At 47.0% G+C, this 25,573-nt stretch overlaps 1 protein-coding gene across 4 annotated transcripts in view; it reads left to right on the forward strand.

Annotated features, from left to right (window-relative positions):
- Positions 1–25,573, forward strand: part of LG07H10orf90 (linkage group 07 C10orf90 homolog) — a 190,261-nt gene that overhangs the window by 119,456 nt on the left and 45,232 nt on the right. For all 4 annotated transcript variants that reach the window (XM_019728236.2, XM_019728237.2, XM_074338815.1 and 1 more), the window contains 2 exons: positions 5,769–5,860; positions 12,770–13,889. In XM_019728236.2, the coding sequence (XP_019583795.2) occupies positions 5,769–5,860; positions 12,770–13,889 (1,212 nt within the window). The remainder of the gene's footprint in view (positions 1–5,768; positions 5,861–12,769; positions 13,890–25,573) is intronic.

Here is a 25,573-nt window from a genome sequence, read left to right on the forward strand (position 1 = left end):
ATCCAAGGTTGGAGCAGTAGAACGTGGGAGCTGCAGGGCTCAGCCCAGCCTGACACCACAACCTAAGCTGCTCCATCCGCTTTCTCAAGCTTCAGAGATGTTGTCGGATTCTGCCGATTCTGCCCCATTCCTACCGTTTCTACATGGACAGCGATCGTTAACACTGCAAACTCAGCTTGAGGCGCACTGGGCGGGATGCTTCAGCAGGGTCTGCTTCTGCATCTGTAAAATGGGGAGGTAACAGTGCCCCCCTCGTAAGACCGTTTCAAATGTGAAAGGAGATAACACTTGGTTCCAACGTCTGTGTCACAGGGAGAATGCAATAAATGTGAGCCTTTATGACGTAATAGTGGTATTGACCAAACTCAAAGCACCTGGGGATTATCCAGTGAAATGTACATTGGTCCAGTGTTTATGAAAATGCTTACAAAAGGGCTGTCCATTTATATAATGAACCATACTTTCAATGTCTTATCCCAGGGGTAAACTCCTTATGAAACAGTGCATTTCATTTGAAAGGCAACGAGTTATACAATTTATCACGTTCCCCTTTGGCCTTGGCTGTTGCAAACTCACCCTTATGTTGTGATTCATATGTGCCAGTGCCATCTGTAGCCCAGGCTTTGTGGTTCAATGATTTCTCCAGTTCATTACTTGCCGCTTTTCAAAAAAAAAAAAATATATCACAGTTTCATCGCTTTTTATCTGTGTTGTTAATTATAAACTACCTCAAATGTAGTTAGGTATAAATTACAAAGCAATGTTCATTATAATTTAGTGTCAAAGGTGTTTTATTAAATTGTATGAAAACCAATCGGTCTTGTAATAGCTTGCATGGTAAACAGACTGCCCAATTTTCTAGATGAACCGGTATGCAAAAATTGGTAACATCCATTGCAAGTAGGTTAAACAAACTAATGTTGTGATGTTATCTGAATGTATTCTAATGCTCAGAAAATTTTTAAACAGTAAAAATACTTCTTGGCAAGAAAGACAGCATCCTCAAAGCCAGGTGAAACATAAAGTACTGAGAAGCTGGGGGTGAAGAGAAAAGAGTGTATCTGACAGGAGGCAATAGATAAAATAGTTCTTCGTCACATCTAACAGTGTTCTGCAGAAAACTTTTCATAACGATCATGCAAACTTTTTTTTACTTGGCAAAGGAACCTCAGATATAAACGTCAAAGTGATGATTTCTGCTCCTGCTAATGAGAAATGGCACCAAGGTGGACAACCGGCCGCCTCCCTTGGTTGTCGCGTAAACATTCTGGTGACGTCACATGGGTGGAAGAACCCTAGGAGGTTCTTTAGCTGGAATGGAAGGTGGGAGCCTGCCTCATTCCTAGAGTAGTTACAGATGTAAAATGTGGCCGAGTCTTCACTCGTTTAGCCAAACACAACCTTATCGTTAAAAGACCTTTGAAATTGGGTAAAATGTTTCTGAAACACCCATGGGATATCATCAAACTGTCTCAGGAAGGTATGTTCTGATTTTTCCCCATTGATGTAGTACCTCTTATAAAAATATAAAATAATTTGTTAATTCAGCCAACATTCAGTGAGTGTCTTCAGTAGGCCAGGCACTGAATGGGGGTGGGGGGTGGGGGAGAACTTCTAAAGACCTCGGTCAACTCGGGGGACTGACTCCTGAACAGATAGTTACAGAACAGTGTAGTAAGGACCTATGGTCGTGACAGCCTGCCAGGGGACACTGTTGTGCATTGAACTGTGGTCCCCTAAAAGACGTGTTCACGTCCTAAACCCAAAGCCTGTGGATGTGACCTTATTTGGACATCTTTGCAGATGGAATCCCCACGAGGTCATATTGGATTAGGCTGGACCTTAAATCCAATGTCTGGTATTCTTATAAAAAGAAAGGCATTTGGGGACACAGGGAAAGGCACAGGTTGGAGGGAGAGCTGGGGAGCCCTTCTAGAGAGGAGTTGGTATTGAGCGGTATCAGAGGGTGAGGAGTCAGTCCGGTGGGAAAATTAGGAAGGTGGCACGGAAGATGAAAGACACGGGGACATTGAAGCTGGCCACGTGTGGGACGTAGGAGCACTTGTTTTAATGCTCCCTGTTCTGGCCTCTTGAGCACCCTCCTGTACGTGTATGCAGATTTTCACATGTATGTTTCCCATACCCTGTTCTGGGGGCGAGGGAATGTGTCCCTTTCATTGGAGTTTTCAGAGGAGCACGGGACCCCCACAAGGTCACACATGGCTGTGTCAAGGGGATTTGGGGGAACCTGATAGGAGACTAGGCTGGTGGGGTCACCAGCTTGATGGTGACCTTGCTGAGACCAGGCAGTAGAGGGAAGATTCAACTGATGGGATGGAGCAGAGCCTTTTTCCTGAGATGAAACAGGCCTCGGCTTTCAGCGGCACGTTGGAGGTGAGGGAAAGGGAGGGGTATAGAGGGGGACGCCTCAATTTCTATTGTGGGTGATGGGAGGATTTGGGCCACTCGCCAAGATAATGGACACGGGGTGGGGTTGGGGGGAGAGGAAGGGGAGGAGGGGGCCGCAAAGGGGTTGGTTGGTTTCGTAAAAGCCCAGTTTCATGTGACTTGGAAGCGGCTGGTTCTAAGCTCAGCGCTGGTGCTCACAGGTGAGAGCCAGGTCCTTCCTTGGCACTGATTTGCAAAGGGAGCAGAGGCCATGGCATGTCTCAGGGGGAGAACGGGCAGGGATCAAGGAGAGACCCCACAAAAGAAAGCAAGGCACACAGCAGCCAGGAGGGAGGAAGACAGTCAGAAGGCTACGTTGTTCCAGAGTCAGAGATGGGAAGATTTTCCAGAGACTTTGGGTAGCTAACAGTGTCAAGTCTCACAGAGATGTTTAATTGAGACTTGGAAAGTAATTCTCTCTGAGAAACACCTGTTTTAAGGGTATGGCTAAAGGTGTGGCAGAAATTCAAGGTGAGCCTTGACTCGTCTCGGACTAGAAACGAGGGAAGGCACTGGCCATCCAGGAAGTGGGAGTGATGGAGCGAGGGAAACAAGCTTACAAACTGACTAAGGCCGAATGTCCACCATCGGCACTTGGCATGGATGGCTTGAGTTGCTAGGCGATGCATGATGATGTCACTAGTCTGCTCTCTCTGTAGAGACAACTCAGGCTGTGTTGGGTACCGGTGGAATCGTGTGTGACTCTGTTCCCCTGTCCTCTGCTTTGCCCACTCTGCTACTTGCTGTTCTCTGAAGATGCTGGGTTTGTCTGCTTTTCTGCTTCACCGGAAGCCATTCCCACCTTGGTCTTTCACCTCTGCTAGGCCTGTGCCACCTTCTCCCCTCCCCACTTCCACTTTTGCTTAAATCCACCCATCCAGCCAGGCCGTTCCAAGTGTCCCCTTCCCCGCCATTTCCTGGGCCCCTTGGCTGGCAGGGCTCCCTCTGTGGCTTACTGAGACCAGAGGTATCAAAGCTGTGACTTCCACTAGGGCCCTGTCTCTCAGCCTCTAACACCCTGAGCGCTGTGTGAACTGCTCAGTCGGATCCCATCGCTGAAGTACACCTTCCTCCAGCGGGGGAACCTGGATTCCACAAGAGCTTGGCTCAGGGCCTCATGGTGTGTTCAATTGTTGCTCATGATTCTTGTGGCCTCTGGGAAGGGGCTCAAAGGGAGTTGGGGGTGGGGGTGGATGAGTGGCGCTGGCTGATGGAGACAGAAGTATGTTCAGTTCTTCCAACTGTCTCATGGGAGGTCTTGGGACGGGCTAGGACGCACTCCTTAGCCAAGCACACTGGGCACCAGCAATGATGGGTGGTTGACTAAGCTGGTTTTTAATCTGTTTCAAAATAAAAGTCAGCACACTGGCATTCGTGATGACTTCATTCTAACTGAAGCCAGTGGTGAAAAAGCCGCATTTCCAGTCCCTGGATAGGGTTTTCTACAAGTTGTGGGGTGGCTTTGAATCAAAGCATGATGGTTCTCTCCCGATCTGAAACTTGCCACCTGGAGAGGAGCTTGTTGGTCTGAGGCCGACAGTGTTCACGGACTTGATCGGCACCGAGGCCTCGGCGAGGCCCCACGGCCGCCCCTCCCCAGGCTTCCTGATGCAGTAGGTGCGCCTTCCCCAGAGTTCCCGAGAATGTGCATTTCTCCCCATGATGCTGAGGTTGCTGGTCTGGGGGTCCCCCTCGGAGAGCCCCCATTCTTAAACTGCACTGTGAAGTAGGACCCATCTCAGGTCCCATTTCCAAGAAGCAGAGCCCGAGGCAGGATGGGCGGACTTGCGGGAGGGGGTGCTCTTCGGGAAAGAACCACGAGAGAGTTGGGGAGGCCTGATGGGAATAGGAGGAGCCAAGCAAGGCCATGGTCTCGGGGACCAGCTGGCCGGGGTGTGTGCTCTGCAGCATGAATGACAAGGCTGCCCTGGCCTTTGCACCCAGAGTCGCGCTGGCTGTGGGCTGGCGTGGAAACGGTACAGCCTCCCACAGAGCAAAGCAGTGAGCCATTGACAGTTCCCATGAGTCAAAGGAAGCATGTGACCTGTCTCCAGGGCGGTTAGAGGAACATGGGATGACGAATATCGAGCATTTAGCACAGTGCCTGGCATGGGGTGGACACATGCCCTGACTCTTCCCACCCGACCACACAACTGTCACCACTGGCAGAGGCCCCCCATCCGGCGACTCCCCCTGTACCGCACCAAATGACATCACTGAGCAAGGTCAACCTGCTGGGCATTTGGGGCAGGTTAACAAGAACAAGAAGGCAGGAGGGTGGAAAAACAAGTTTTAGAGAACTGCTAAACAATGCTTACACGTTTAGAGAACTGCTTTCTCAAATCCCTTCTGTGTCATCACCAGCGTCAGCAGTCGGGGAACCATTCTTTGCAGACTTTTGAAAATCATTTCCCCCAAAACATCTGTATTGTGGAGGCAAAATTGTTACCCTGGGTTGGGAGACTGGCTCACACACATTCTTATCTTCATTCCACTTCCCTGAGTTTGATTCATGTTTCTACTCAAGACGCCCAGGCAGAGGTCCTAATTCTGCCAGGTTGCTTTAAGAGCACTTTCCCTTCTATCCAGGGCTCTGTGGGATGTGCAGGGCAGGTGTGAGGATGAGGAAATGCCGTAGAGCAGGTCCATAGACTGTCCCTGGTTATCAAGCTCGCTGATGGTGGAGCCAGGACTGGAACCCAGGTCTCCCACGTCCTGGTCCCCTGCTGTGTACACTTGACCTGGTAATATTGTCGGCCGTCATTGTGGCAGATGTTTCTGTGGAGGGCTGTCCACAGTGTCATTTATCCTCACATTATCATCCCAGCATTATCCTTAGATATTCCAAACTGGCTTTGATACCAGCATTTGAGTCATTCATCACTCCGTCAAGAATGGTTGTGTTAAGAGGCTGGAGGAAAGTTGGTCTTGTATTTCAGCCATTCTTAACTCTAGGGGGGCTGTGAAATCCATAGATGAGGTTCTCTGTTCTGCTGGATGTAAACTCAGCAGAAGGCACGGGTTAATGTGAGAAGGCTAAACTCATTCAATTATTATTGAGTCTGGGAACATAAACAACTGTGTGAAAGAAGGAATATTTCAACTTAAGAAACTAAATAATAATGAACTCAGAGACCCTAAATGGCGGGGGGTAAGAATGGGGAAATGTACAAGGTGTTATCATGGGTCAGAATATACTGGATTCACCACTGGCTAGTATAATACATGAAGAGGTGACATTAAATTTTATAGTAAAATTATACACTCTATTTTATCTTTTCATATACTAAGAAGTAGCAATATTATCTCCTTTTCTCTAGGATTACGGGACAATCAGTACACCACCAACGATCGAATTGCCCTTAAAAATCTCCAGTCTGAAGTTACAGAGAAGCAATCTGACTTCGCCAAGGTAACATATGTTTCTAACTTCTAGAATAGTCAGCAAAATGCAGCCAACCATAAACAATGTGATCACTGGCCTGCTTATGATGTGTTCACATTTTATTTTGCTTAGTCAAAAATTGAATTAACACAGCAGAAAATCTAACCATCAATGACGAAGACTTGTTACATGAAAGTGTGCAGCGTATATGCAATTATTCTTTTATAATCTTCACCAAGAGTCTGTAAATTTGCAGTGTCAAAGCAGAGTAGAGTGATTGAATCTCAGTTTTAAACCAAAATTAATCTGCTGGAGAGGGAGGGAGGGAGGGAGGGAGGGAGGAAGGGAGGGAGGGAGAGAGAGATGCTATATAGCATTTTGAAGGTGGAGAAGACGTAATTTGAAATCTAACAGCTAGTACAGGTTGATACAACCGCAAGAAGTATTAGTGGTCTCAAATCGGGAAGAGAATTAAAGGTCGTATTTATAAAATGAAATGTTTTGATTCTAGAGAACAAAGAACTCTGTACACAGTGGTTACCGTTGCCAGTGTATCACATGGCGGGCTCTGTGTAATTGCCTCATCTCATCCTTTCCACAGCCCTGGGAGGGAGGTCTTGTCATTATGCTGATTTTGCCGGTGAGAAAACTAAGTCTAGTACGTTCAGTGGTTGACTTGCCCCATCTCGCAGCTCGTAAGCTGTCTGGTTTCAGAGGTCGGGTTCTTACCTTGCTCTAAAGGGCTGGCCTAGAGGAGGCTCATTCCCGTTGAATAGAATTTAGAATATGGACTTTTCCTGCCTGAAGGGATTGTCGGGGATGTCACAGGTTACAAGGCATGTGTTGTCTTTCACAAGTGAATATTCTGCCACCAACTTTTGTAATGCTGACAGTGAAATTATAAGAATTGATCTCTCATAACAGATTAAAGTAGCAAGGGTATCCGTCAAACATATTTTTTCCTCGAAATGCCTGCCTTAGGTATTATCCTTTGATTCAGCTCTGCATTTAATAAACCCCGATATTTCCCTGCAAGACCCTGGGACTGAAATCCCACACAATGGAGAAAGGATGTTATTCTGGGTCCTGAGATTCAGTCATCAATATTTAAAGCCCTTTCTATGTGGAAGGGCCGAGCTCGCTGTCTGAAGATGTAAAGATGCGTGTCTGTAATTAATTTGTTCCCTGGCAGCAGGAGCGGGAACCCTTCCTGGGTTGCAGGGAGGGAAACGAGTAGTGGATCATGACAAACTTTCACTGGGAAGAGCTAGAAGCCAGTTAGAAGGGGAGGGTGAGGACCAGGTCGGTGACCACTCTTTTAGGAAAGATACCAACTGAAACTCTTTCTTGTCTCTTTCCCCACTGAAAGGCAACTTTCAGTCTTTTCCTGTTGATGTTAATGCTCAGTTTGGTCACTAACGATCTAGAGCTGGGGGACCACGTGTCTGGGTCCCTATAACACACACTCACATTTGGTCATCATCTGCGCCTCCGTTGATTAACTCCCAGAAGTCACACCTTCTCCACATCTGCTTTGGAATGACCCGGATCACCTAATGTGATCATGTCAGCAGTGTGACTTTCAAATTTCCCTTCTCACTTTGAGCTGCTGATGCCCCTGCCTGAGTGTGTGTTGTGTGGCTGCTGCAAATGATGAAACACCCCAAACAGACGCCCTCCTTTGTACTTGCCATAAACCCCACCTCTCCGTGAGACTGATCCCTTTTCCTTTCAAAACCCATCGAAGCTGTGGAAATGAAAGGCGGGCACTTCTGTAGCCAAGTGGTTATTTACAAGGAATGAAATATGGAACCGAGTGTTCTTTAAAAAAAAACAAAACAACAACAACAACAAAAAAGTATAAATTTTCCTTACAACAACAGTAATGGCAACTCCATGTAGACACTTACGAAAAGGCAGAAGTATATTTATTTCACTTATTTTTTCATGCATTGTTTTACATATGACTGTAACATATCTCAACTTTTATAGCTCTCTTTTATTACGTAACACTCTGTCACAGACATGTTGCCATGTCACTGAAATTCCTTGTCATCTCTGTAATCTCTGCAGAATACGATGCAGCTGTGTGGGCCATGACTTACCTGCCCAGTCCCCTTTCAAGAACGATTTCGATTCTTGCCAGCTTTTCACTGTTATACATCGTAGTGCATTGAATCTTTTGGTTTCTAGTAAATTCATGGAAAGACAAAAGTTTCAGGATGGAGAGGGAGAAAAGCTTCAATTTTTCCATTTGTCTTAGAACTGTGCCTTCCTATTGCTACAACCAGAGTGAACCCATACAATTGAAAATGCGTTACAGTTGGGACGAGACACCGCTGTGTTGACAGATTACCGGGTGGCGCTAATGGGGGTAAAAGCATGTTTGCTGCTAACACGGAAGTGCCTGTAGAGACTGTCTGTGGGGAGAGGGAGCCAAAGAACCCATCTGGGAAATACAGCTGTACGTTGCAGAGTGGCTGTGGAAAGGGAAGTCATTGTCTCATGGAGAAAACATACAGATTTCAAAGCTATAGGTGGGATTAGACACTTACCCTTTGGAGAAATAAATCGCTACAGAATAAAAGCATGTTCACTCCAGTGTTTCAGGACCTGATTTTTCTGACCATTCGCTGTTTATTTTGTTCTTACTTCAGTTAATGAAATGGTGCCCTTCTTAGTAATACGTCTTAAGGCATAAATATAAAGTTAAAAACAGTCAATAGCATGTATAAAACTGCGAGGGCAGTTACCAGCACTACAAAATCATGTTTGAAACATTTAAAAGAAATCAATATCTTAAGCAGAATTTATGAAAAGGAAAATGTACAAATGCAAGTGTTGTGTGGTGCTGGTCAGGAAATGGGTGATTTACTACCAGAGCAAGATGCAGAATCCAAAGATTCATTTGACCTCTCTCTGACCTTGAGCAGTCTACTTTAAATGCAAGATGATTTTCTTCCTTTCAAACCAAATCTGACATCGGTTAATTTTATTTTAGATAAAAGGTGTCTTTTTTCAAAGCCATGTTCAGTTAACCCAGTATAAAGAACAGATGGAGTGACACACTGAAATAGCCTAATTGGGGAAGATATTTGATGTAGAAGATGTGATTCCTTTTTAAGGAAAATTTGCCCTGTTTTAAAAGTAGTTGGCCAACTTAGGAACATCGATATGGTGTCTCATCTCTTTCTTGGTTTCACACCCCCAAAGAACTGGACACAAAGGGATGTATTATAGTCTGTTATGGGCTGAATTGTAAACCCCCCCCCCCAATTTATGTGTTGCAGTCCTAACCCCCAGGACCTCAGAATGCAACTGACCTTGGAGACAGGTCTTTAAAGAGGTAAATGAGGTCCTATGGGAGGGTCCTGGTCCAATATGACTGCTGTCCTTATAAGAAAAGGAGGTTAGGACACAGGCAAGCACAGAGGACACGGGGAGAAGACAGTCATCTACAAGCCGAGAGAAGAAGACTCAGGAGGAACGGACGCTGCTGACGCCTCGGTCTCGGCCGGGCTTCTAGCTCCTAGAACTGGGAGAAGTTCCGCTTCTGTTGCTTGAGCCCCCCAGGCTGTGGCACTTGGTTATGGCAGCCTGAGCCAACTGATACTGATTTTGAAGAGGTTGGACCTTATCTTTAATTACTGAATGGGTCTCAATGAGAAAATAGGATTTGATAAAGAGAACTTGCCAGACAAGAGTCTGATGTGTATTGGACAGCAAAGAATGCAGTGTTTCCTTTTGTTTCTCTCAGTTATTGGTTGGGGCTTTTGTCAAAGCTGAGTCTAAACACCTGAGAAAACACAGGATGATTTAAGCTCATAATCCCTGTCATGGTAATTTGATTACCTGCTTGATGTTATCTCCAGTCTGTTAACTCCAGGAGGCCAGGAAGCTTCCTCAGCACCCCACACAGAGCCTGGTGCATAGTAGGTGCTCAATCAATATTTGTCTGATGAGTGAGTAAATAAATGGTTTCACCATGACTGTATGTCATGAGTAATGGAATTTATGTCTATTCTATATTCATTCTATATTCTCATGAATAAAATTTCAGTGTATCGGGTATATAATGGGTTATTTCCATTTTAAACAATTCAAATAAACTCACACGCATTCATTATAAATTCCATTGAAATATAGTATAACTTCGATATAAAAACTCCTTTATTCCTCCATAAGCTTGACTATATCAGATATTCACTGATTTCTGCTGAATCATAGGAAAAATCAGACCCTGGAGTTACACCACATGTTTGTACTTTGGGAGGTACTTTCACACCATCATCAGTTTTGATCTCCAAAACTTCCTATGAGGTAGAAAAGGTAAATAGACTTTTTCTTTGGAACTGGGCTTCCATCAGCATTTATTCCCCAGGTCAGTGTTACCCTGACATGCTCAGCAATTCCAGAGGGGTCTTTTCTGTCCTTGTTCCTGGCTGAGATGACGTTCATTCATTCATTCCTAGAAACTCAGCCCTTGTTTCTGGTACCCGTCGTTCATACCAGGGCCAAGGCTCTCATGGGATCCTCACCCAGAAGGGTGGGGTACCCTCTTGATGTCGAAAACCAGCTGGACAATGAAGCCTGGGATCTCCACAGGAATTACTGTTTTCCCCTTGATCTGCAGCTCTGGAAAGCAAGGCTCCTCCAGGGTCCTGTGGCCAGTCTGGAGCCCCAGGCTCAGGATGGACAGTAGGAGGTCCGAGTCCCAGCCCACCATCCTTTCCACCTTATCTCTGCAGATGCACCCGCTGCAGCTGCTTAAATGTAGTCATTCTGGGCTCATCTCCGTGGTCCAGAGAGGGAGGGGTCCAGAAATCTGCATTTTAAAACCAGCCCCTACGTGTTGTTTATGCAGGTGGTCACTGGCCCAAACTATGGGAAACAATGCTCTATAAAATAAAACCAGTGCTGCAGTTTCCAAGATGGATTTGTTTTCTCTCCCAGGGCTGGCATCAGAAGGTCTTCCCAACATCATCTGCCCACTGGGACTACTAGAAGCTTTAAGAACACTGATGCCTGGGCCCCACCCCAGGGGTCCTAATGTAGTTGTTTAGGGACAAGGCTGAGCATCGGGGTTTTACAAGCTCCCAGTGACTCACGTGCCACTGGGCTGAGAGCCATGAAAGGGTTTTGAGAGGGCCTGGCTCATGTCGGCCATCTGGAAAAAGGTACCAAGTGATTTTTCACTTTTTTTAAAAGATGAAGTAAATTTTCAGATGACTCTCCTATCAGTTTCTTCTTCTTCACCTACGGAATCTCTCGTCATGTTTGAACTTGCAACTTTCCACATACCTTTAAAATATGACCCTGTGTGAGGTGATGGATATTGCCATGAAACACAATAAAGAAAAAAAAAGGAGAAACCAAGAAAGACAAACCGACCATCTTCCGGAGTCTCCCAGGAAGGACCGATGAGCCTCGGCCGAGTGCTAAGGTCACACACGGGGGCCACCCATGAAAAGGCCAGCTGGAGGAGAACAGGTCGTTCGTGGAGTCAATGAATATTAATCCTGCTCTGAAGAAAACAAAAATGGCCCCGTGCTTTCTTCTCATGTCTCAAGGCAAGAGCACACTTTGCTCTCATCGAACATAGGGCTTTCTGCTCCCCCAACAGGCGAGCAGCCCCACGACGCTGCTCCCATTTCTCAACGTGTGCTCCCGGAGCACGTACATCAAGCACGGTGGGGATGTTGGTTAAACTGCAGATGCCTGCCCCTCCCCCCCCCCACACACAGAACCACAGAACCAGGACCTCTGGAGCCAGGGGAAGCTGCCACTGTAAAACTGCAGGTGACCGTTAGGCACCTCGGAGCTTGAGACCTGCTGCCCATGTGCGGAGAACCAACTGCACCTTCGGGCCCCCGAGGTGAAGGCTGCAGGCACTGGGGGTTGAGGAGCTGCCAGCATTATTTTTGATTCTGTGCAATTCATGCAAGGGTGTATCTGAAGCACTAGACTAATAAACGTCAAATGGGGGCTTGCGCCGGCAAGCACGTGCCAGGGCTGGAGTCCATTCAGTGTCTGTCTTCTGCCGTGCTCCACCCATGCACCGGATGAAAGCAAAGCAAAGACAGAAGATACTCCTCTGCCTGCTCTCAGCCTGCTTGCGTGCTGTACTAAAAGTACCAGCACATTGTTTTGGACACACTAGTGATTTACTGTTAGGACACATGACCTGCTGATGAGGAAGTCCGAAACCCCGTGACGGGGACATGGACAGAAACCTGTGTTTCTGCAGCAGAGCTTTGAAAGGCAGCTGAACTGTCTCAGTCCTAACCCCCACCCCACCCTATTCTGATAAGTGATGGTAGTGGTCAGCGTGCCAGTCGGGTCGGCTGGCAGCCTTGAAGATTGATTGCTGTGGTTTTGCTCTCTGGGATTTGACCCCGCGAGGGCAAGCATGGGGAACCACACTGAATTCCATCTAAACGGCAGATGTGGGGATTCCTCTGGGGAGTTGGAGACCCAGGTAGGGAGGGGGATCCCGGGACTCAGGCTGCTGTTGCCATGGAGAAGTACTGACTCACCTCCACATGAGTGTATCCCAAGCCCCACCCTCCTCCAGAACTGTGTCTACCCTCCCCGGTGAGGCTGCGTCTGTATCAGGCACTCCTGGGCCTGGTGGACGTGCTTATCGAAATTTGGTGATCCCCGTCACACACAGACCATTAAATAAACTAGAAATAGACACCTGTCAGAGACAAACCAATTCCCCAGGCGGAGAAATGTTTCCAGGATGTATAATCGGTTCACAAACAGATTGGGTTTCCTGCCCTTCAGAACAAATGCTCGGAGATGGTGTCGGGTGTGTGGCCAAAGCCTTGGACGGGAGTGTCAGGGACAGCGTCCTGTGGGCCTTTGAAAGAGGGTTTTTTGTCTGCGGTACAATGGGTGACTTGAATAATTGCCATCTCTTTCCATTCACAGGAGACTCTGGCATCACAGAACACAAAAATGATTTCATCCATAGTCATCTCACAGCTGATTGATGAGAATACATCAAAAAAGAATGGGGCCGCCTTACCTGTGTCGTGCACGCTGGCTCAGCCTCACGCGTGTCCCATGAGGCGACCTCTGGCTAATCGCAGTGGAGTCACCATCGACAGGCCGTTCGCCTTCCTTCCGGGCGGATCAGCAATTCAGACGTCGCCGGTGGGGGTGCGAGGACCTGAGACAGAGCCACCCCCCAGGGAGAAGCCCTGCAGCCGCCCCCAAAAGGGGTTTGCATCCATCACCATCACCGCCAGGCGCGTGGGCCCCCCAGCCAGCACCCGGGTGTGGGGGGCTGTGCGAGACCCACTGTGCACCAAGTGCAGGGCCCAAGGCACGCTGCTCGGGGACCCCTCTGCTCTGGCCGGTCGGGCTGATCCATGTCAGCACAATGGACCCTTCGCTTGCACGGAATTCTCCAGAAACAGCTCTGTGATGAGACTGACATTCCCTGAGGCCCATGCACAGCTGTGTGAGGAACACGAGTGCTGGGTTCCCAGTGTGGACAACAGACAGAACAGGTTTTCTCCAGGCACCCCGCAGTCAGGAAAGAGCCCGCTGGTGTTCAGCTCCTGCGTCCGTCTCAGGGTGTCTCAGCAGTGTCCAAATTCCATCTACTATCTGGACAGGTCCCTCTCTGTCCCCATTCAGCCACCTCAACTGGCGGGCCCTAAAATGCACAGATCTGTCCTGTCGCTCAACCTAAATTGCAGTTCACACAGATTGACACCAGATGGAGTAGATGGCACAGCTAACGGAGGGCCAATAGGCAGCACCCTCAAGCCAGAGCTCAGGGAGGGAAGCCAGAGCCTCCTGGGTCCGCGCTGGACCCCGAGCGTGCAAGAAAGTTTCTTCAAGGGAAACCCCTCGTTGGGGCGGCTGCATCTGGGGACTGGCTCATGTCCTTGGAGTGGCTCCACTCCCTTGGAGAATACAGATGGAGGGACTCACCAGGTGACTATAAGGAAGGACAAGGAGGACCATGCAGCTCGTTGTCACACAACCATTCATGCCAACCAACTGTCCATTCACATTCCTGGCTGGAGTTACACGGCAGGTGAGTGACCGCCCACCCTCAGGAGGGGCCGCCCAGCGCAGGGGCTCCCCCCGGTTGGTCAGGTCCTCTGTAAACGCCCTGCTGGGGCGGGTAGTGAGTTTCTTGTCTATAACTTATTCCAAGAAGTGATTCTCGATAGAGTTGCTTTATCTGCTCAGGTTGCTTAATTGTGAACTCGGTGTGGATGTCTGGACGGGGAATGTTTTCTTGCATGATCCTTTTGTGGATTATGAGACACTTTCCCTCAAAGTTTTGTTTCCAACAATACTTCGAGACCATACGTAGCAAGTGGGAAATGATAGCCCTCAAATCAAGTTATTGCTAGTTTAGGCGGGCGCCGTTCCTAACAAGGTGGAAGAACTAAGGGCCGTCAGCCCCAGAGGTTTCGTCTCCCTGTCCCCAGCGTCTGCGTGTCCGGAGGTGCCCAGAGTGCTACCCTTTTCACTTTTCAATCAGAGAGTTGGTATTTATGGATTGGCCTGAGGAACTGAGACTCCACATCCCCACAATGGAGTACACGTGTGTGAGTATGTGTGTGTGTGTGTGTGTGTGTGTGTGTGCACATGTGTGCGTGTGTGGTAATTAAGGGACAGTTCCAAAATGAGGCAAACTGGGGACTCTCTATGTCAAACAGCAGAAGCAGCAGTTTTCTGTTTCCTGGGTTGTATTTTCAGGGGCAACTTGGCCAGAATCTGTTGCTGTTTTGACCGTTGCCAGGGCCAGCCAGAATTTCCAAGGTCAGCTGACCCCGGGCTCCCCTCACCTCTCCCTGGAGGTCAGGGAGGGGAAAGCAGACCTTAGCTAAAGCCCACAGTTTGTTCTTTCTCTGTGTCAACTTCCCATTTTCTGCTTTACTTTCTGCAAGAGGCTCTGGTTTATGAATTAGTGACTTTTCACTTGGGGAGAACATTTAAAGATAATAGTAAAATTGAAAAGGCAGCATATGCATAATAATTTTACAGTGCAATTTTTGTCCATTAAAGCTTTATTAATTAATAAAAATGAATGACAGTAAAATATTCTAAGGCTTTCATGTGTGTAGAAATATTAAATGATGTAATTAATTAAACGAGCGTTTGTGTATTAAGTGCTCAGATTTTTAAGGCAATTTGACACAGCTTTCAGATTGATTGGATGGTTGAAATGCCTGAGTCTTACAGATGTATTATTGCAAGGAGGAAAATGTAAGCAGCCATCAGTGTTGCAAAGGTGGGCCTCACTCTACTATTTAAAGGAGTTGCTGAAGCCAGCCACTTCCTCTTCCTTCCTTGCAATAATTCCTTGAGGAAGGTTCTGGAAATATGTGACCCATGTTGTTGTAAGCTCATCTTTGTCTTTATGCCTTGTCTCGTGGTGTGAAATGATAATTTGTATTTATGGCACTTGCACCAAAGGATCTTTAAAAATCACTAGAGCCAGGACTCACCATCCATCTCAGAGCAGAGGGGCGCGAGCAGAGATAACCCCCCAACTTATTTTTGGCTTTGGTGCAGAGGAGATTTTTGACTGTGACTGTCAATGAGTCCTCCTGTAACTGACTGTCTTAGGCAAAGAGTATGAGTGAATTCTGCTTCCCACAGGCTGACTTCCCTCAGGAGAGCTCTATGTCCCAAGGGTTTACACGTGGCTCTATATCACGTGGCCTCATGCTGCCATTTAAGGAAACAGATACTCACAGAGGCCCAATCCCCTTTTTCAGAATTGCCAATCTATTATTTTCGAGTGCAGTGAATGGGGCCAGGGCGCACTAACTCTCAGAGCCTGTTTCCTCATTGCGGTAACTGGAGAAAGACGTGGTTTGGTGTTCTCGAAGGTCCCTTCAAGCGTGAAGAAATTTCAGCTCTATTTGCCTGACGTGAAATCTGTGAGGGAAAGAGGCTTCCTGTGACTCTGGGTCCCTTAGTCCTGAAGTTCAAAGCCACAGAACCTCAGGCTACCGTTGGGGGCACATGCCTCAGACGTGTACAAATGCACACTCACACACTCACACGCACACATCCCTGTACTTTCCTGCTCCCGCCCTCAGAAACTAATCCGCAATGGAATGCGTTTCTTCCCAGGTGACAAGCGCGCTACTTGTCCACTTTGTAGAATTCCTGCCTGAATTTTATAAGCACAACAACCACAGTCGGTGCTGGTGTAACCCGCACAAGCCTGCAAGGGGCAGCTCGCTGGCCTTCATCCTGACAAAGCGTGTTAGTCGGAATGCAGTGCTCTCCGACACTGGGAATGCTCATTCAAACTCCAAGGAAAGGTTTGTGCCCTCCTGCTGGAAACTGGAATCTTGTCAGGCGTCTTGACAGCCTCCTGTGGTGACGCATTGCCCTTAGTGGTCCTCATACTTCATAGTTTATGAACCTGGTCCTTTTCAGCTGAAGGATTCCAAAACAGCACGTGCACAGCGTCCTCTCTAGCTGGCTTACAGCTGCAAGGTGGGTGCAGTCTGGGAGATTCTGCAAATGGAAGCAAGGCGATCTTGGTTCTAGTTCAAGGTCATGAGACAGGAAGTCCTACAAGTTGCGTTCTTCAATGAGCCCCCAGGACATGCACCCAGAAAGATTACTAAGATTAGGGAAACAGGATACTGACAAACACTGTGCCGTATGGACAGGCCGTGTCTCCCGGGACGTAGCATTCTAACAGACCCAGGGTACCTGCTGTCGTTTCAGGGCTGAGGATTTAGGACTGGCTCCCTCATTGCTCATCTCCTCTGTCCCTGTGTGCTTGTTCCTTGCGTCTCCTCCGTTAGTAAGCATCCTGCCAGCACCAGCCAGATGGGCATTGTACAAACTCCTGCTCCTACTATAAGGAAGAGTTTCATCATCGTTACTGCCGCTGCTGCTGTCATCGTCACCATCACCCTGTTAATAACCATCGCGTACACTGTGGAAATCCTTAATGCCAAGCCCCGGGCTACAGCCATTGTATCCATTACTTTGAATCATTCAAACCATTCTGTAAAGAGAATATCATTATCCCTGTTTTTTAGGTAAGACAAACAAGGCTTGAAGATTAAATGATTTGTCCAATCCATGTGGCCATTAAGTGCCAGAGCTGAGAACAGTTCCGTGCATCTGGCTCCTGCCAAGCCCTTCTCAGTGACAGCCCTAAGCAGAGCAGTTTGGCTGGTGGGGACCCCCCCCCCCCACATGTGCACGATAGCTATCAACCGTGATGTTTGAAGACCACTCTTGGATGTAAGGAGTAGCACTAGTGTTTGATGGCCGGTTGCCCTGGTAGAATCTATTAGGAGGGCGAGCTACACAGCATTTCTAACTAAATGTAATGAGCCATGTCATTTGATATGGTTAAAACTTATTAGCTCAGAAATCCTTCCCAGCCTGAAATCCCATTCTTTGTGGTGTGGTGTGCTATGGCATATACAACGTTGATCCCAGTGGTTCTCTCCTTGCTCGGTATTTTATGCCTAAAACGGTATTGACTTCGATTTATTACTTATAGCGGATTTCGTTTTGCATCCTTGGCCTGGAGCTGAAGCTTTCCCCAGTTCCCAAACCATCCAGGCAGACGGAACAAAACCACCTGGTGTTGGAGGAGAGACTGATGAGCACACTTTTTGCCCACATCTGTTTGCCCCAAACACTGAGGTTCTATGGCAGACCCTCTGCCCTGGAAGCCCCAGGCAGGGCCTCGCCTTCTGGTAGCATTAGGCTCGGACATGTTTGGTGGAGTTTCGTATCACTAGTGACCAAAGACGTGAACGACCGGAAAGGAAGGAATCCAAAGGGACTTTCCTGCCAGAACATCACATGCGGGCTGTGTCTACTAGCGTCCTGACACCAGACTCTCACCCATCAGTAGTGAGTGATGTTTATTCCATGAAGGAAATACACATACCACTCAGGGGAGACTAGCTCACAGACTGTGCCTGTGTGAAGCCTCCCGGAGACGTGTGCCTGCCACGCAGCTCCCCCAGGTCCACAGGACTATTTACTGGAAGGCCCAGAAGACATTTGAGGAGCCCTTATTTTACAAATGTGGTTTTTCTTTAATGATCCAGAACTGGAACCAGCAAGCTTTTTTTTTTTTTTTTTTTTGGTAAAGGGCCAGATAGTAATTAAATCAGGATTTGGGGCCAGATGGTCTCCATAGCAACTACTCAACTCTGCTGTTGTAGAACAAAAGCAGCTACAGACAATGCATAAATAAGTGAGTGTGGCTATGTTCCAATAAAACTTTATTTATAAAAACAGGCAGTGGGCCAGATGGGTCCTGCAGGCTGTAACTTGCTGACTCTGATTCATCCATCCTCCAAGACAAACTTGACCCTGTTTGCCAGTGCTGCATGTTGGATGCTCTGGAAATTCAACTCTGAGATGGAGTTTAATGGGCATTTATTGGGGAGTGCTCTTGGGAGCGGCAGCACCCGTGGATGTGAGGGAAAGAGAAGGAAGCAGGACTTTGCAGGGGGAAGCGTTGCTCTGTGATGCAGTCTTAATGAAGGCCTTAGGGAATTCTAACTGGGATGTCCCTTCAAAGTTATTCTGAGTTAAGGCGAGGGGGCTGGACCTTTATACCCCTTGGCGAGGGGATGTGACCTTAGCTCCCTTTGGCCGGCCAGCTGCTGACCTTGTGGTGCAGTGCCGAGGACTATGTTCCTGCAGAGGAGTCCCAGGAGCTGGCGGAATGGACCCTTCATTCCTGACGGGCGTCTGAGTGCCTCACATTTAAATACTGTTTCCAATTTGTGATCCTATAATTCTCTAAAACAAGTCAAGGCTCTCGCCTGGCTGGACCTGGGGCTGTGGGGTGGAGGGGTGGGGTATGGACCTTGGCACCCATATAAAGAGGGCAGTGGAGACTCTGGCTCTCCCACCCTTGACGTTTATTCATTCACTCAACACCAAATATTGGACAGTTGTCCAGGAGCGGGAGCGGCGAAGTAGACCGGGGTGGCAGTGGTGCTGCGGGGAGGTCAGATTCCTGGGCGAGGTTTTGAAGGTAAATCCCAAAGTGTTGTCAATAATCAGATGTCAATAATCAGACATCTAAACGATACCCTGGAAATCAGTCTGCAGTGTAGACTGTGGTCCGTGTTCTAAGTCTTTAACAAGGGAGGCTTAATTTGGAAGAGGGAGGTGGTCGAGAAGAGCTTTCTGAGGGAGGGACTTGTAAACGGATTCTTAAAGCAACAGTAGAAAGACCGGCGTGTGCCAAAGGCTGAAGGCAGAGAGCTGGGCACTTTGGAGGAACTGAGAAGTGAGAAGGCCAGTGTGTCTACAACATAGCGAGTAGCACCATGAGGCTGGAGGGGTGACCGTGAGCCATGCTTAGGGTCAAGGTTAGGGGCTTAGAGGCAGAACAAGGGTTACATACAGTTGTATCCTAAGTGCAGTCGTGTGTGCTGTAATGTCTACCTTATTGATATAATGTATGCTTTAAAAAGATCACTCCTGCTCCTCAGAGTATAAGCGATCAGAGAAGGTGGGGCTATTGCTATGTGTAGGGGAGCCCTGTCGGAGGCTGGGGAGGCAGGGAAGTAGCCTGGTGCTGGAATTGACAAGCCTTGGTCATCAATGAGATCGGGAGGAGGGAACAGAGAGGTGGTAAGGGTGACATCTGGATTTCTGGCTGAGCACTGGGAAACCGTTACTTTTTTATTTTTTTATAGACATTTTGTTTTTCATTTTTCAGTTTTAGCTTCACAGCAAAATTGAGAGGAAAGTACGCAGATTTCCTCTAGCCCCCTGCCCCCCCCCCACGCCACACGCATAACCTCCCCCCACTATCAGCATCCTGCAGCACAGTGGTACGTTTGTTAATGCACCACATTGACACATCATCACGGGTTCAAAGGCCCCGTTTACCTCGGGGCCCACTCTCGGTGTTATACACTCTCTGGGTTTGGACAATTATACAAGAAGGTCTATCTACCATTGTAGTTTTGCAGAGTATTTTCACTGCCCTAAAAATCCCCTGTGCTCCCTCCATGTATCCCTTTTCCCACAACCTCTGGAAATTACTGATCTTTTTACTGACTCCTTAATTTTGCCCTTTCCAGAATGTCATATACTTGGAGTCATAAACATATAGCCTTTTCACACTGGCTTCTTTCACTTACTAATAATCATTTAAATTTCCTCCATGTCTTTTATTGTGGCTTGAGAGCTCAATTATTTTTAGTGCTGAATAGTATTCCATTGTCTGGATGGACCACAGTTTATCCATTCACCCACCAAAGTACTTCTTGGTTGCTTCTATGTTTTGGCAGTTATGGATAAAGCTGCTATAAACATTTGTGTGCCAGCTTTTGTGTGGACATAAGTTTTTAGCTCCTTTGAATAAATATCAAGGAGTGTGATTGCTGGATTATATGGTATATGGACTATATGTTTAGTTTTGTAAGAAACTGCCAAACTCTCTTCCTAAGTGGCTGTGCTCTTTTGCATTATCACCACCAACGAGGGAGAGTTCCTGTTGCTCCACACCCTTGTCAGCATTTGGTGGTGTCAGTGTTCTGGATTTTGTGTGGTGGCATCTTGTTTTAATTTACATTGCCCTGATGGCATATGATGTTATCAATATTCTCCTGGCTATCAAATTAATACATTATAGGCGGCCATGAATGATAAAAAGCAGAATAAAAAGCTCAGGACCCTGAAGTAATTATTGTTAATGTTCTAGCATATTTTCTTCCATTATCTTTCTGCGCATGTCTACTTTTTATTTTAAATAGTTGAGATCCCACTACATATACAATTTCCTTCTGGGTCTCTGCCACTTAGCACCATTTCATAATATCCGAACAATCTTTGTGCATACTCATTTGCCATCTGTAGATCTTCCTTGGTGAGATGTCCATAAAGGACTTTGGCTCATATTTTATTCAAGTTGATTGTTTTCTTATTGTCAAGTTTTAAGAGTTCTTCATATGTTTTGGATAACAGGGAAGAAGGTTTTTTTCCACTTGGGTGGTATGTCAGGACAAGCAGAGAAGGTCCTGAGCACCATGGGACAAGTTATGTGTGAAGGGTCAGTGGGATAGCAGGCGCACATGGCAAGCTGGGGGTTGGACCCATGAATCTGGAGCCCAAAAGAAAGTTCTAGGTTAGAGTTATGGTTTGGGGATCCTTCTTCCTAGAGTTGGTGTTTTATGCCACAGACGTGCTTGAGAACACCCAGGGAGAGAAGGGCAGGAAGTGAAGAGGACCTGCAAGTGCCAATATTTAGAGGTCTGGCGGGGGCAGCAGCATTTCCGCTCAGTACTGGTCCTCCCACCTCTCCAGCTGTGGCTTTTGTTTCTGAGGCCATGCTCTGTGACCAGTTACTTCACAGGTTTTATTGCATTTACTCCTCCTTCAAAGTCCACGGGATAAGTACATTATTTTCCTTCGTTTTCCAGGTGGGGAAATTGAGATACCAAGATGTAAAGTGATTTGCCCAGAACTCACCACTAGTTAGGTGGGGGCGGGCCAGGCTTCACACTCATGATCTGGCTGTGTTCCCGTGGCCTCCTGATGGCACATCCCAGGCCACTGGTGTCACCTTCCTGCTCTTCGTAATGGTCCCCTCACCTCTGGGACCCCAGGCTCAGAAGTTTGAATTGTCTTTGATCTCTTGATTCCCTAACCTATGATGCCACAAGTCAAAAGTCAAAAGTCTCTTATGTCCATCCATCTTTTCCATGTTCACTGCCGCTGTCCTCATCAAGCCTTTATCTTCATGAAATTGTTATGCCCAAATGGATTTATTTTCCTGACTATCAAATTAATACATCATAGGCAACCAAGAATAATAAAAAGCAGAATAAAAAGCTCAGTATTCTGAAATAATCATTAATATTTTAGTATGTTCCATTCTCTTTCTATGCATGTCTAATTTTTTCTTTTAAATAGTTGAGATCCAGGGGCATATGTACTTTCCCTCTGGGTCTCTGCCACCTAGCACCATATCATAAATATTTCCTGCTATTAATAGTACTTCACAAAGATAACTTCTACTGATTATGGCATGATTTTACAGCTATATCAAAGTTTACCTATTTCTTCATTGTTGGTCCTGAAAGTTGTTAGTCATTTTTCACTTTTTGAAATAATATGAATGTGAACACTTGGTGTTTAAGGCTTTTCTGTATTCTGGATTATTTGCTTTTGAAAAACAATCCTTGAAATGGAATATTTAAATCAGAGACTATTAGCCTTTTTAATGTTCTTGATACGATGTCAAATGAGACTCCAGGCAAAGCCTAGGTGAAGGCCCTTTCTGTGTGTGCTTGGCCAAGATTAGGCGTCAATGTGCAAATCTCTGCACGTTTCCAGATGAAAATACTGCTTTGTTGTAGTTTCAGCTGGCATCTCTGTGATTGCTAGTAAAGGGGAGCATTTTGCTTTATGGTTCCTGCCTCTCAAGAACCTTGACCTGGGCCTTGGCTGACTCAGTGGCCCCCCACCCGTGTTGCCTCCCCTCTCCTCACCAGTATCAACATTTGGCGGCACATCGTTCTCAGTTGCACACTGTAGGATGTTTAACAGCATCCCTCGCCTCTACATACTAGACACCAATACCCTCCCTCCCACCCGTGACAACTGCAAACGTCTCCAGGCATTACCTGGGTGGGAGTGGGTGGGCAGAGCTACGACAAAAGCACTCTTCATTGAGAACCAATGACTGTGCTGTGTCCAAGCCTCCCGACAGCCCCCTGTGATTGGGGACCACCCTGCTCAGCAGTCCTCACTGCCCACCACTGTGACTGAGCTTCAGTGCGTCTCCCCGCCTCGTCTCGCAAGTGTAAGACTCCTGGGAATTTTATGGCCTTGCAATGCAATGTATGTGCTAGGTCATCGGGGTCATTTTCTTCATGTAGACAGCATGTTCCTGAGGTCAGGACCCAGGTCTTCCCATGGGCACTGACCTCTCCACGCCCAGCTGTGTACCCTGGGGCACAGAGAACTGGCTTAGGACCTGTGCTCGGCAGAGAACAGGCCATTCTGATGACCCCACAAAGCCTTGCTGATGTCAAGGTCACTTAAAAGCTTGCCGCCTTTTCTTTTTCAAACCACCTCTCCCCTTGGCCATATCCCACGCCTCTCTGCCTAGGAAAGAGTGGGGAGCCATGTAACATTCACCATCCAGAGGTAGGTGGTGAAAAATAAAGGGAAAACTATAGCATTCCCACTTGGTTTTAAAATTAAGAGGGGGTGGGAATCTGAAAATACTGTTTTTCTCTAAGAACTCAATGATCAAGCATTGTCATGGAGCAAGTTTATCTTCTGCAGATGGTCAAATTCAATGCCGGAAACAGAAGACACATGAGCAGTGAATGTTTTTTGGTGTGTGTAACTCGTAGTAAGGCTTGGTGAGACTGTATCCTTTCCCCCATGATCTTGAATGTGACGTGGAGACCATTCCAGAGTCTTCTGGTCTCCAGAGGTTGTTCACGCCAGCCACCCCAGCTGTCTGTACTAAGAAAAGGGCTTTCTTTTTTCCTTCCGAGGGACTCCCTCAATTGTATGAAAGGGTTATGTCCCCACATTACTTAGAAAACAGTCGTTCTAATGGGCGATTTGCTCAAGTTTGCCAAGTATGGAGTGAGAGAAATGGACTCAAAGCCTGTAGCAGGCTGATGGGACAATGGTTGGATTTGTAAATTGGGGAACTTCAGAGCAACCCTTTACGCATACATAAGAAGAGTGACTATCAGGGTGACCTGGCAGAAGCCCCAGGGGTTTGGGAAGGAGACCCACCTCAGTTTCAATTAAAGCTCTGCCAGTTGCTGACCTGTGTCCTCTAGGAGGTAATTTACACAAGGAGTACCAAGCTTAGTGGGAACTCAGTACATTTTGTAACCATCGTTAGTCTTTAGTTTCATCTGAGCGGTCGGTAGGAAATCACTTTAGACATGATTTTGGAAAGAGGCAGTGATGATAGCATGGTGAATTCTGTAAGGAAATGCATTTCAGATATAGATGACCCTGGAAAAAAGAAAAAAAATAATAATCTGAGAACAGGTGGTGTGTTTAATTCCTTTGGCGTGATGTTTTCTTTTTTGTTTTTGTTTTTGTTATTTTCCCAATTATCTTAAAGCAGAAGCTCAGCTCTTTCCAAAACATGTAATTTTATTTTTGTTGTCACTGACTAACATTGGAGAGACCTCCTGTGAAGTCATCTTAAACTATGTTGTCCAAGGAGTTTGTTGGTAAATACAGAAATCTTGTCGACATTGCCATCGTGGGGTCATTTCTGTCCCATATTCGGTCACAGCTGCATGAAGCCATTACTGTGGGTGAAGTGCCACAGCTCACAGTGGGGCACGCTAGTAACCTTACGTGGTTCAGCAACTGTTATCAGAGAGTGTGGAAAAGGTGTTCTTCAGCAGGGAGGGCATCAGACTCATCAGGGATGCTTTTTCAAAGTACCTGTGCTGGATCTACCTACGTACCTACGCTAAGTACCTACGCTAGAATCTGAATCTGTGCCTCCCTGGTTAAGAGCCCTGTTGGAGGAGGTAGGGGATGGAAATAATTTTTCTTCCACCTAAGTTCTCTCTGGGGCTCTTCTAACAAAAGATATGTTTCACAAGAGAAAAACAAGCAAGTCTATTAACATGTATTCTGCAGGTGTACACAGGAGCTACCAGGGGAAAATGAGTAACTCAAAATGGTGGCTTAGAGCCCTGGCTTATACAGCATCGTCAACAAAGAATAATCGTTTTGTGGAGAAATGACAGGATAAAGGAAAGCGGTGTTAGGCATCCAAGGTCAGCAAAGTGAAAAGGTAAATACATAAAAGGACACTCATGGTAGATGAAGGCTGGTAAAGTTAGTAACGTTTATGTCAGTTTCTCTGGTGTCTTCTTCAGCTGATGGGGGCTAAAGTTGGTTCCAGTGGTTAAATTCTGTTTTTCCTAATAGAGAAGAGAGAAGGGACATCTTTGTAAATTTATATCCTGCTTTTAGGCAAGTAGGGGGAAGGCAGAGAGCTTTCCTTATATCTGCTGCTTCTCAACTGGCTTCACCTCAAAAAAATCCTTATACCAAAATGGCATATTTTGGGGTGGTGTGTTCTGCTCCCCTTCACGGACAGTGCTGTTCTGGAGGACAGCTTGTCCCTTCTGTGCATCTTGATGCTCAGCTGTTTAGGGGTAGAGGTCAGACTCTTCAAGGTTGAGGTCCCCAAGAGGTCCTGGGGGCGGATGCGCGGGGCCGGTGTTCTCTTTGCTGGAAACACAGCCTTTGTCATGCTCTTATGAAGGGATCCTGCTGCCGCAAATGCCTGCCCTCACCCACTCTTGATTCATGTGATAAATGCCCTGTAGAAACATCAAAACTCATAGTCCGGGTGAGGAATATATAAGTTGGGCCATTAAGTGCTGGTTGTCTACAGATTCAGAAGTTGGAGATGAATGCTGCCAAAATTCAGTTTTTTGTCATCATTTGCCCAACGAGTGGAGGCATTTGGTCTTCTGTAGAAGTGCTTTTGCTTTCACTGTGCTGTGATGTTGTATCACAATCCTACATTAAGGATGTGGGTCATTCATTTATACCATGTTATTTATCTGCCCCACAAGGAAAACACAAAAACCCTTCACCCTCCTTGTTCCTAGAGTTGTGGATCTGAGCAAGTGGTCCTTAGCCCTCAGAGCATTTGACCCAGGCAGCTCCTGCTGTTCCTCCTCTGACACTGTGTGTTGGAAAATGCAGGGCTAACTCTGAGACCGGTCTCTT

This window comes from Rhinolophus sinicus, linkage group LG07, assembly GCF_036562045.2.
Source record: "Rhinolophus sinicus isolate RSC01 linkage group LG07, ASM3656204v1, whole genome shotgun sequence".
Lineage (NCBI taxonomy): Eukaryota > Metazoa > Chordata > Mammalia > Chiroptera > Rhinolophidae > Rhinolophus > Rhinolophus sinicus.